We start from the raw sequence: 12500 nt of genomic DNA, 5'->3' as shown, positions 1-12500 counted from the left end.
GCTTTGGTTGACAAATGTTTGTCAAGTGCGGTTTAGAGGTGAATTGGAGAAATGATCGCACTAACTAGTCAATTTAAGCAATTGTTTCTTTGTAGACCCATGGCCGGTGTGATGCCGGTTCAGTGCTCTTACTAACTGAGCTATGAAAGCACTTAGTTGAGAGCTGGCCAATTTGTTGGGCTGAATATTTGTGAAGCGTCTGATACTTGTGCTTCTGCTCTCGTCAATAATGAGAACCAGGCTTAATAGTACCTTTGGCAAATAAACTGGAAAAAGCAACCTGTAAATGATCATTTAACAAAAGTAACGTCTACATTGTTTGATTGGCTTTTTATTGTACGATTCCTGCAGCCCCCCGCGTGGATTTGTGAAAGTTCCTTCAAGATAGATAGATAGATAGATAGATAGTTTATTGTAGTAAAAAACTTGCAGCTGTAAAGCTGAATTGCGCTTTTACAATATGAAAAATATATAAAATTATAGTGATGTACTCTATAAAAAATTGGTAAAACTAATATAAGCTTAAAACTATTTTAAATATATATATTACAAAATTCGTTCTCATTCACATTAGAAAACCCTCCGAAGAACTATGTTTCATTATTAGTACATGATCTTACTAAAAAACTGTTCTTGAAGCGTTCAGATCAAGGGCATAATCGTTCATTCCTGATCTCTTACTCGAAGTCGAACTCGTTGTCGATGCTAACATAATTCAGTCACGTGATCACGAATGCAAGTTAGCTCCAAAAAAAAAATTATGCGTATATAACATTCTTAATACGGGCAAGAAAGGTTAGAAGCATATCCTCCTGGCTTTAGTCCTGGTCCTTAGCTTCAAAGCTAGTTTTGCGAAATGTTCAGCCTGCAATTGCCCTGTGTTAACACCATGTGTTCCAAACACAACCAGAAAGCATTTTTTGTCACAGTTTTCTCTTAACTTGAGCCGTTTCGCTGATCAGAAAACCTTCTCACGACGCCCGCCATCAACAATCAAGAAGTCTCCTTTGTTTGGTCCCCCTACATGCCAATCATAAAAGAATTCGATTTATTTTCTGTTCCGATGCACTCATATATTTTAACTTTTTGCACTGTAACTGTTTGGGAGTGATTTATAAACACTTCCCTCCAAATTGTGGATTTTTCATCAAAGGGAAATTTCAAGGATAAAACGGCAAAATATGTTTGTTGGAAGATTTATGTTTGCAACGGAAAGAATTTGAAGTTAAGTGCAATTTAAATATGAACTACTTTGGTTATCATGCCAGTGGAAAGGTCATAAAGTGGTTGTTTGAGTTCGTCTGTATTCAGTAAGAGATTTCTTGTTCAGGCTTCTGAGGACGCGATTCTTGCGGTCAGCCGGAATGATGATCATCTCCTAAGCACTTCATGTACTTCCTTAATATATAGCGTATCTGAAGAAACAGTGCAAACAGAAGCAAGCAAAATACACAGCGGCATTAATTTATCCTTAATTGGTGTCTTTTTGCTAACACGACCGCTAATAATTAAAAATGGGGATACTGAATTTGCGTTTGTCGCTTGTTCGTCTGCTTGCTTCACCATTGAGAGAAGAGCGGCTTCAGAGGCTCACATTCGGTCAAACCATTATCATATCATACCTTAACTTACCCTTGGGTTGTAGCTTGTCGGCGGGGCAAGTGCCTCCGAGCAAACCCTCCCTTCCCCTCTTCGACCATGGTATACCACTGTTTTTGTTTTCAGACGCTAAGTTGTGAGAACGTGTGATCAGATTGGCTGTACTTTATTGTCTTGGGTAGTTTGGTGGAGCACAACATGTGCGCTGAAATTTGGGCGAATATGGGCGTTTGACCTTTATGGGGGTATATAAATTACTTCTTTGTGTACTGTGTGACTGATGCGTATTTTCGAAATGTGTCGTGTGTACTTGCTCGTTGTGTCGCAATATAAAGAATGTTTTTCTCCTGAATACAATATTGATGTAACTTTCATTTCTTGTACGAAAATGATCAAGGTAGGATATATATATTAAAATATATTTAATATAAAGCCGAAATAGATTTGTGGTGCATGGGTCTCTGATGTGTACGTTAGTTTAGCTTGCCTTTGATGAAAAGTTCTTTTGCCTCAAACAAGATTTTAATGTTTAGTTCAATATTCGTTGTTCATCAAGGTGAACTGAAAACTGAGAATCCTTCAAAACTACTCTAAATATGACTTGTGAGGCAAAAACCGAACGACATCAAACCATCACTGGTAAGATAAGCAATCATTTTATTTACCCGTGATTCATGGAGTTAACCGCAATCATAAAGTTCCCGAAGAGGACCAAATTACGGTCCCTCCCCTCCCTAACCCCACGACCAATCCACGCTGACAGACCAATTAATACACAATAACATTTAGTGTTATCATTTTTTACAGGCTTTCCTTGTCAACATAAACATACTCCCACATTAAAATATATTAAAAGAGTTCGTGTAGGGAAGCCTTAGAATATTGTCGAGGAAGGGCCTCGCAATATTTTGAGATGACATGTGCGAATTATAGATCAGTTCCCAGTTGTTGTTCAAACGATGGATAGCGCTATCTACCGGATAAATCACTATCCAGTGGATAAGTCATAGCGAAAATCGATTGTGCTATCCAATGGATAGTCAGTTATCCGCGTGTATCCCGAACATTTTTTACTCTCGATGAGATGAGCCGATTGTTGCAAAGCAGCGTTGGCGTTCGTCTGGTTTCGCAATCTTGGAGACACCCATGGACTTGGTTGTGACGTCTTGCGTTTCACGCATTTCAAAACAAATTTGTGTGAGAAATTTGGGGACGGGACACCCACAATAAAAACAAACACGATAATCAACGCTTTCGCTTAAGAGAATTCTGTTTTTTACTCTATCGATGCTATTTACGGAACAAGTAGGTTGTTTGATGTCCTCCGATCTGTTAAGCTTCATGCAAGAGCTGTCTCCACCGAGTACGAAACAAAGCTGCCGACAGTTTATTTGTTTAATTAAAACACTCGAATTCGAAAAGGTTGTGTTTTTACATGACCTCAAGAAAGAGAATCGAGTTTATGAAAACAACTCTCGAAATATTATGAGCACGAAAAAGCCGTTCACATCGACCAGCTTGTTCGAGTCAAAATTTATTGACATAGAAGTCTGTATTTGAAAGAATGGGCCCGGACGTATATCAAGCAGACTCTCTCGATCTCCATTGCAGGTAGCTTGTCAATGTATAAGTTTGTTTTGTTTGGTGTAAATATGCTATAAGTTTATATGTTAAGTTATGTTCACCCCAACGCATTTTTTCGAAAGAAGGTGGTTGTCGCGCAAATTGGTGTTCTTGCTCGTTTCGTGTCAGTCTAAAGACAGGAAATTTTGGACTGCATTATGAATTTTAGTAGCCATTTTGTAGCCTCCGACTTATCAGGATAATAATCAAAACCGCAATAATATCCTAAACTCATTCAAATGGCAATATTCTAATCTTATCACGCGCGGTCCGTCCTGCGCGTGGTTGAGAGATACGTTTCCTCTTCAAGACATCGCGATGGCGCCGTGCGGAGAGACCATATCAAATAGATCAGTAATTCCAAATGTTTCTCATTTATTTGCTGATTTCATTTCCCGGGATCTCATTTCGCCTTCGAAACGCGGAAGCTCCTTAGAGGCCAATATTGCAGCAGTGTTTTACGAGACAAAGATATGGAACAGGTAACGCTCACATAGATATCCCCCGTGATATCCCTAAGACGATTTGCCGCAATTTAGATTTTTGGGAGCTTATCAAAACAGGGCGAAAGGAAACGAGATTTAATGCCCACAAATGGGTTAAAACAAACTTCCCGTATAAATATTTATTCATCTGCAAGTGAGAGATAATGGAAAAATTGAATTTGTGATCGCTTACAATCACCATAGAAATTGACATAAAGCTGTTCAGCGTTTTAAATTTATCACTTAATGCCCATTTGGTTTAATTAAGCGCGCCGTTTTAGCATGTAAATCCTCCTTCTGTCGAACTAAAGAATTTACGAAAGAAAAAAGCAATCAAAAATAGTCTAATCCGAGCTCAACTGCCGAGTGTGAATAAAACAATAGCTCCACTAACCTAACATGTTTGATGTGTGGTCCAAAAAAACACTTAAAGGTGTACTGTAAACAAACAGCGAGACAGTGGTCTGCTAAACACCGATGCCTGGGTGGTCTCTAAGGGCGTTACCAGTCCCTACAGTATATCCGTTTTAATGTTTGCTGAAATACCAGTTGAAAACTTTGCGTTACACTGCGCAGAGAGGTTAAGAAAGAAGTAGTTTGTTCTCCACGAGCGAGAGTCATGTACAGTACATTCACGTCAATGAAGTTCAACCCTTATGGGGTTTTAACTATTCCGAGGCAGGGATTTCAACAGCAGTCTACGGGGACGTTTTGTTCGTGTTGTTATTATAATTCCAATCTTGGATGCTGCTTTTCGCCCAGCAATGGTTCCGAGTTCGGCTATTACGGTTGCGCTGAAATGCTTCCCAAACCGCCTTATTCGTACGTGGCCTTGATATCTATGGCCATTAAGAATTCGCCAGAAAAGAAGGTTACCTTGAGCGGAATTTACCAGTTTATCATGATGAACTTTCCGTATTACCAGCAGAGTCGACGTGGATGGCAGAACAGCATCAGGCACAACTTATCACTTAACAAATGCTTTGTGAAAATCCCCCGAGACAAATCAGACCCCGGAAAAGGATGTTACTGGGCGTTGGACTCTTCGTTTGAGGAAATGTTTGAAGAGGGAAGGTTTTGGAGACGAAAGCGAAGGCTCAAACGCGCTCAGACCAAAGGGGAAGACGATAATGGCGAAAGCGAGATAGCTGATAGACAAGAACGCAATGATCAAACTACAGCAGAGGAACCTGAACGGAAATCAAGTGAATCTGCAAAAATCACCACGGAGAGCAAAGACAGGAGCCAGGCGTCTCCTAGGGCAGAATTTTGTCGTCGTGTTCCCCCACAAAGGCCAAATGTTGAGGGAGATTCCAACGAGCAACAATTTGTTTCCTGTCCAAAGAATGGAAAACTGGTTTCTCAGAACAACAGTACGGAATCCCGGCTGATTGCTCAGACGGATTCTTCAAGCAACAAACTAGTGTTTAGCATTGAGAATCTACTAAAACGTTGAGTTGTGAAGAAACTCTTGTAGTTGAAAAAATACGAAAAACTTTAAGCGAGTGAGAAATTGAAGAACAGTACTGCAGAGTTGCATCAATTCTGAGTTACAAAGGTGACTCAGCTCGCATTGAACCGAACTGTTCTTCGCCGGTTCTCTGTTCGTTCTGACAAAGTGCTCTTAGCAGAAGTAGCTAAAGCGGACTTCAAACTGTATAAAAGATACGATTTGGGTGAAAAATTGAGTGGCTTATATTAAGTCAACAATAGTTTTCTCGTCTTCATTTTAACGCCCCTTATCAGACATTTATTTTCTTGTAGTTATGGATTGTTCGAGTTCCGGCTTTAGTATTTACTCCAGTAATTTTTTGCGTGTGCAATCTGTAGGAATTGTAGAATAAAAAGCCAATTTTTGGTTTTTGTAAACCAAATTGACATGTCATCAAACTACTACAGTCTTCAAGGACTTCACTCCAATCGAGATCCAATTTCCTTTGTAAAAAATTTCGACAACCCTATCTAAACTCGAGTTAAGCAAAATATTTTCAACTCGAATGCTTGTTTTCGAGTTATCTATGGCCGTGGAGGTGATTGCAGAAGTAAAGATAACATAACAAATGATCTGGCTTACAAAATTCTTGTAGTCTACCCGAAAAAAAACTTCCAATGTTTGGAAAAGTATACTAAGATAGTGCGACAAAACAAAGTTCGTAATTCGGAAAGAAACATCCGTCTTACGTACCTCTTTATTAATAAACAATAAAGTGTTAAAAGCATTACTTCGAGGTACACTTTAACTGGAACCTTATTATTATATTGGGGCACGTAAATGCAATTTGGACGTGATCAAAACTCATTTCCTTCTGTTAAAGCACCGCGTGGTATTGAAACATGGCAACCTGATTTAATTAAGGTGTTATGCTATTTGTCATTCATGTCCTACTTTGGACTAAGCAATTGTCTTATTCTTAAGCTTTGTTTAAGAATAGTTTAAGAAATATTGCTGGAACTACAAAAATTTGAAGATATGAGAAACTTGTCCTGCTATGAAAACAACCCTGCCTTGAAAATCTCCAAGTTAATATATACAAACCATGATCCTCTTTCTTTATGTCAAGTTCTCACGAATATTTATGTCAAAAGAACGGAGCAAAAAAAATCAAACTTCAGCAGTTCTGTAGGTTTGCTTTCATTATTCGACAGCTCAGTTTCATGCGCGGCCGTTCTTGATATTTCTCGATCGTTGACATTATCAACATGAAGCTGCGAGAATTTCTCTCATCAATGTTGAGAGCTATGCTCTGTTAGAAATTCCTTCCGTATTTGACTTCAAAGAAGCCCTTCAAACGAGGGTCCAAGAAAACTTAACCAGAATTTAATGGGGTACATTTTGTTTTATCTCCTTTTTAAATTGTTTAAATCGCGTTCTCAACTACCCACGGCAACTAAAACCTTTAATGGAAACCTGACAAAATTAACACAAAAGAAGGTTGGTTTTAAAGGCACTCTCGAAAGATTTTCTTTGCTATTATTATTTAACTAGACGAATCAGGAGATCCTTGAATTTGATTGAAATCAATCGGCGTGAACCTTCCATAGTTTTGGTTGTCGGGCATGTTGATAAAATGCTATTGTCTGATCAATCAAATAAAAAAGGGGACGATTCATTCATTCGTTGCTGAGGAAAACGCCCTCAAACCTATCACTTTAAAAGGAGCCGTTTACGGGAAGAGGGAAGATAATGGAACTGAGAAAGCGAAAAAAACGTATTTGTCTTCTGGTTTAAGGTTGTAAAACTCTAAAAGTAAATGGCAAAGTTAGTAACAGTTTTAATTGACGTCCGCCTGCCGCCATGTTTGTTGGGTTTTTTTCTGTTCCCTTCTAGCCAAGATGTACATGGGGCTAGATCTCTCTATTACTGGCATCTTCTAATCCCACAGCCAAGAAGACGCTCGCGCCAGAAACATGCTAATGGCCACATCAATACAAAATGGGAATTTAAAGTAAAAGTACCGAAAAAAGCATACACGCTATGAGGATGATTCAAGTTCTTTGATCCAGTTCGTGCTTCGGTCTTCGTCCCTCTAAACAACGTTCCAAACGTATGTACTTCCGTAGTTCGCTGTGAAATTTCAAAATTTAATGCATCTACATGACATAATTTATCCAAAGTTCCACGACGACCAACGTGTTTCAAAGTCTCATTTTACCACAAGGGGAAATTTGACTTGGGCAATTATGCTCCTCTTATCTTGTTTATAGTTCATGTTCCATTAGGCTTCATTACTTAAAGGAAGGCCGCGACAAGTGAAAAACTCGTCTCAGGAACATGTTCCTTGAAAGGAAACTTTTTTCTCAACAAATAAATTTGTTATATGGTTTTTAATATAATTTTCAGCAGTATATCTGAGAGAATTCCTTTCAGATAGTTTTTGAAGTGTTCCCATTTTTCGCCATCCTTTTCTAAACTTCATTAGACGAATCAAAAGATGGCCGAAAACTTTTGTTTATGTAGTAAATCAATCGTACACTAGAAACCAACTGAAAAAACAATTACCTCGCAGATGTGCAGCAAAAATAAGGCAATTTCCTTCAATGGAAGAGTTATCTTTAATCATCTGATCAGCGGAGTAATTTTGTCAGAAATCAAAACAGTCGCGTTGCTATCTCGGTGAGATATACAGAACGTGTCGAATTGGTTACCGCGGTTTAGACTGCATGTCGACTGGTGAACTCGTTTTAAATTCCAAAGTTTTGCTCAGTTCGGCGTGTTATCAAGCGAATAAAGACATGCATTTCCTTTCAAAGTAAATACCTCAGTGGCAGAAATGGTGCCATGTATTTTATTTCACCAGTTTCACTCATGTGATAACTTTGAATTAAACGGAAAGGCTTGTTGTGGCTTCACGTGGCATCAAGGAGAGACGTAGCCAACACTTGTTTTTCAAAAGTGCCGAACAATGCTTTTGCTCTTGTTTTTTGATGATGATTTCTAAGTAGGTTATCATTAAGGGAAACCGACCCATCGAGCAGACAGATCCATAACACTTGTAAATATTTGGGGTCTTGTGTACGACAATTTTCCAAAGATATGAAAGAATTGTTTAGTTTAGCTAATTACTTAGCAGTGCTCCGTGAATGTACAGTTAATGACCAAAAGAAAGGATACTCTTCCACCTTGAATTATCAAGGACTTGTTAGTTCTAATTATTTTGAAGTTGGAAACAAATAATACGCCTTTGATTGAAATTGCGGAAAAGTTGTATTTCATGGTTAAAATTGAATGGGGTCAAAACAAACTCAACAGTTTCTTCAGCCCTCGAATCCTTTAATACGTGTTATCTCCTTTATGGACAATTTCATTAGCTTTTCATATCCATCTCGAGCAACTTTTTAAGAGGATATATTTGGATTGTTTTTATTTCCTATTTGATATAATTTCAATCATACAATTGAGAGCTGATACATTTTCGAGGGAATGTATTAGCTTTCGTGTGCCTAAACAGTTATCATGCTGGCAGAAACCTGTTGCGTGGTGCAGAAGCCACGAAGCACTTTTAACTTTTTTGATATTATCAGTCGTCGTGATCTTGATCAAAAGACGTTGATATTTGTGAGCGATTGAAACACGTTGATTGTTATAGAAAATAGGCATAAACGGACCAGTAACGAATCAAAATGCAACATGTCTCCATGTTCGTAAGAATTCAACTTGGTTCGCTTGGAATTCTGGGACTGGGTTGGCTCCTTCGATCTCAAGCGCACGAAGCTTGACGAATCTACTCTTGTTTGGTAAAATTAACAAAAAATTTCATCCCTTTCCATACTTATGTCCGTGGCGTAATTTGGCAGTAAAGTTAGTCCAACTGCCTTGTTCATCATCGTAACTATTCGATTTCTTGCCATCCTCTAGATCGGAAATTTGCGTTGTGTTGGAGTGATGGTTATAAGGCTGTTGAAACAGTAATGCATAAACCTCTGAATCGTCATTACATGTTAAGTCTTTAGGTTTGACTGCGATGGAACTGAAACGAAACTATGTTGCAACCCTATCGCAACTGACTGTTTTGCCTTGAGCTGACATGAGCGAAATCGTCCGACTAAGGGCTCATGAATCAGACTGATCAACTCTCAGGTAGGTGCTTCATGTATGAAGATCACGAATTTCCTTTTAGCGTGTGACTTGCAACCCTTTTCCTTGGAACAAAGTTGGGGATTTTAGGACACCAATTTATGCCCAAATATGGACAAGAATAAGATCGGAGCTGCACGCGCGGGAAAATGCACCAGCTACCGTTACATCCAAATAAGGAAATTTTTAAACTAAAAAAACCCCAGCTCTGAACCAGCAAGGACTTGAGAGATCATGCGAAAAAACATTTGCTCGGTCCGTAAGGCATCTGGATTTGCGTAGGGAAAATCGTGAGTCCCAAAATCAAGATTGTTTATCAATGAATAACTGAACAAGTGATGTTGGCCTGTATTGAACTACAGCATTCCAGTCTCTGAAGAATAACAAATAAAAGAGAAGCGAGAAACATTGGCTTCTGGGCTGACATGTTGATAATTTTCGAGTTCCCTCACAACTTCTTTTCACCACAAGTTTAAGTGTGCCCTCTGAGCATCTGACAGCTTTGTAATACCAAAGTTCACTGAAGTTAATCCCCCTGTTCAGCGGGGTTAGTGTTTGGATGGGAGACCAAAACAATATACCCCTCATAAAACAGAAGCATCGGACCGAAAATACTATGAACGCTAACAAATGCGAACTCAGCAAGGTACATATTTTGTTAGCTTGCTTTATGCAAAACAAGAACATCATTCTAAAAGCTTATTCTACGCAAAAAGTAGGTTCTGGAGGTAATTTTGAGAGTGGAAATCAAGGTTACGCGGCAGACGGCAAATACAAACTCACGATTTAATTCAGTTAACACACCAGGAAGACGCTAACCTCATTTTGACAAGAAAATGCTTTACTATTGCCATAAAAAAACTATCCAATTAAGCTCGCATATCATAAAACATGATGAATTCATAAAGGCCACCTCTTCCAGCGAACAATTTTTTGAAACAAACTACATATTTGCTACTAGAGGCAAAAAGCCCTTCTATTTCATTACGTGCGTGAAGAGAAGAAACTCAATCGTGTCAAATATGCGCAATATTGCAACAAACTAAATTTCAGGATCAAACCGTTTCCATGAAGAACCCTTTCCTTGAATAATGAAGCACAAAATACACGACAAGCTTTCTTTCAAATAATTCTTGGCTGTTACATTTCCAATTATTTTTTTTACCTGAAGACTGTGCAGAGTTGATCACAGATCCACGTAAGGTGTTCGATTCGTTCAATCGTTCTCTGTCTTTGTTGAACCCATAAGTGACCAGAGAATTTTCCATTTGGTTTCAGTGTTCTACATAACAGCACACTTGGTTAAATATTACTTCAGGTAAATACAGCTCACTTTGATTTCGGCTCGACGGGCGATTGTTGTCGAAGTCCATTACCCGTCGCTTTTGAGATTCCACACTCTTAAACAAGGTGTGTTTTCATAACACACCTTGTGAGTTCCCTGACACACCAAGGTGTGTAGTGGTGACACACCTTTTCACTGTTTTATTTCACAGTTCAAGAAAACACACCATTGTGTGTAAGGAAACACATAAGGTGTGTAAGAATTACACACCTTTGTGTATACCCTTAGATCAGTTTCCAACACACCATAAATTAATGAGATGCAAATGTTCTTTGACTGGAGAAATCTGCCAGAGTCATCCTAACACACCTCTAATGAAAACACACCTTTACTGTTTGAGGACATTTTTAATTTATGCATTATTACCAATATTTTCACAGGGGTGAACCTAACACATTTTCAAATCTATTTTAACAACTCAACCTAAATCACCTACAAATCTTTCAATAATAGCCTATTCCTGTTACACATGCATACCTTTCAAAATTATACTATGATATCAAAACATCATAATTATTGTGATCATAATGCATGTAAAACAATTACATGAAGCTTTGAGTAGGACCTGCATACTCTTGCTAAAAGCTCTGGCATGTACATTGTATGACCTGAACTGTATACAACCAAAGTCTGGCTCTACGTCTTCTTCATAATCAATACCAGGTTCGAGTTCATCAGCATCATCCGTTTCCTTATGTTCTCGGTTGTAATGTCTTTGCAGACTATTCACTTTCGAAAAAGACCTTCCACAATTTGAACAATAAACCAGAAAGTTAGGTTCGTTTAAAAATAGAGTAGTGGTAGTCAGCACCAGCCGAAACGTCTTGCACGAAACATAAAAAAAACTAGTCAGTGTCAAACCACTATCTTACAAAGTTAGGTTCGTTAGAGTGGAACTTGATCAAGTGTTTAAAAAAATAATCGCTTTCATTTACACGACAACTGTAGTTACAGTACTCGCACGATAGTCGATGCCGGTCGGCAGCCATTTTGAAATAAAAATTCGATTCCAGATTATCTCGTCCTCAAATGGTCACATGATACTTCTTAACCAATTGTAGGGAAGAATAGTAAGCGTGGCGTCCCTTCGTGTCCTCAGACGAGCAAACGCGCGACATTTCAAATCTCGGTGTGGATTTCTTCTCTTTCCAACGCAAAATCAACTTCAAGACAGTAATGGACCGGAAAATTTCAACTACGGAACAGCTTCTTTCACTTTTAAAAAGGAGAAATGTGCTGCAAGAAGCCCTTGACTTGCTGAGAGGTTGGTAAAGTTCGTTGAAATATGTGAATGGAATATATATCACTGTGAATACCTTCAATTTTCTAAAAGTTTAAGTTAAACTCGGGCATTTTCTCTTTTAGATAATGGTATTGATGGGTCCACTCTTCTTCAGCCGATTGACGACATCGACGAATTTATGGCGGTCGTCCCTAAGTCTGGACATCGACTTCTCATAAAGCGGATTATCAAAGAGGAGCTAGCAAGAGCAGATTTACATGTAGAAGCACAAGTAAGTGCGTAATTTCTTATCTCAATAGTGTGAAATGCCTCAAATTAGTCCATTATCCGCCCATTATTATATCGGTTTTCATGAAGTAGAGCATAGCATGTCGTTTATTTCGATAATTACTGTAATAAAGATTGATTATTCCTTTTTACCGGCACGGCGGCCATCTTGAATTCTATTGTTTTGACGAAGATATTATGCAAGATGGCTTGAGTTGTAGGCATCTGGCCCTTTCTCAGTAGGGAAGTCCGGGGCATGCTTCAAATTCTATAAAGTCGCGAGAAGGCATTTACTGCAGATGTTTGGAATCCTTGCTGAAATACATGTATTTTCTTTAGAGTGCTTGCTTTTGATATGATACC

The 12500-nt window shown here is 38.6% G+C and overlaps 3 protein-coding genes and 1 long non-coding RNA gene across 6 annotated transcripts in view; all 4 read left to right on the top strand.

Annotated features, from left to right (window-relative positions):
• Positions 1-1527, top strand: part of LOC138013547 (unconventional myosin-X-like) — a 46594-nt gene extending 45067 nt beyond the window's left edge. For both annotated transcript variants that reach the window (XM_068860649.1, XM_068860650.1), the window contains one exon: positions 1-1527. This exon is cut by the window's left edge and continues 1262 nt beyond it. The gene's annotated coding sequence lies outside the window, so the exon portion shown is untranslated.
• A 1549-nt stretch (positions 1528-3076) lies between these two features.
• Positions 3077-12500, top strand: part of LOC138013551 (uncharacterized) — a 23214-nt gene continuing 13790 nt past the window's right edge. Inside the window, exons 1-2 of the long non-coding RNA XR_011125258.1 lie at positions 3077-3210; positions 9152-9285. This is a non-coding gene — a long non-coding RNA (uncharacterized lncRNA). The remainder of the gene's footprint in view (positions 3211-9151; positions 9286-12500) is intronic.
• Positions 4163-5929, top strand: LOC138013548 (forkhead box protein C1-B-like). Its single transcript, XM_068860651.1, has one exon. It carries the CDS (start codon positions 4327-4329, stop codon positions 5161-5163), a length of 837 nt encoding a protein of 278 aa, XP_068716752.1. The 5' UTR covers positions 4163-4326; the 3' UTR covers positions 5164-5929.
• LOC138013549 (uncharacterized) overlaps positions 10597-12500 on the top strand; it is a 5987-nt gene continuing 4083 nt past the window's right edge. Inside the window, exons 1-2 of one of the 2 annotated variants that reach the window (XM_068860653.1) lie at positions 10597-11891; positions 11993-12141. The gene's annotated coding sequence lies outside the window, so the exon portion shown is untranslated. Of the gene's footprint in view, positions 12142-12500 lie in introns of both variants that reach the window. The other variant, XM_068860652.1, reaches the window with a different exon arrangement.

The sequence above is a fragment of the Montipora capricornis genome, chromosome 8 (genome assembly GCF_036669925.1).
Source record: "Montipora capricornis isolate CH-2021 chromosome 8, ASM3666992v2, whole genome shotgun sequence".
Taxonomy (NCBI): Eukaryota; Metazoa; Cnidaria; class Anthozoa; order Scleractinia; family Acroporidae; genus Montipora; species Montipora capricornis.
Note: the sequence above shows the minus strand (reverse complement) of the source record. Positions and strands in the feature narration are given on the sequence as shown.

Coding starts and splice junctions, on each gene's coding strand:
- LOC138013548 (XM_068860651.1), top strand. CDS start 4,327: ATGTACAGTACATTCACGTCAATGAAGTTCAACCCTTATGGGGTTTTA.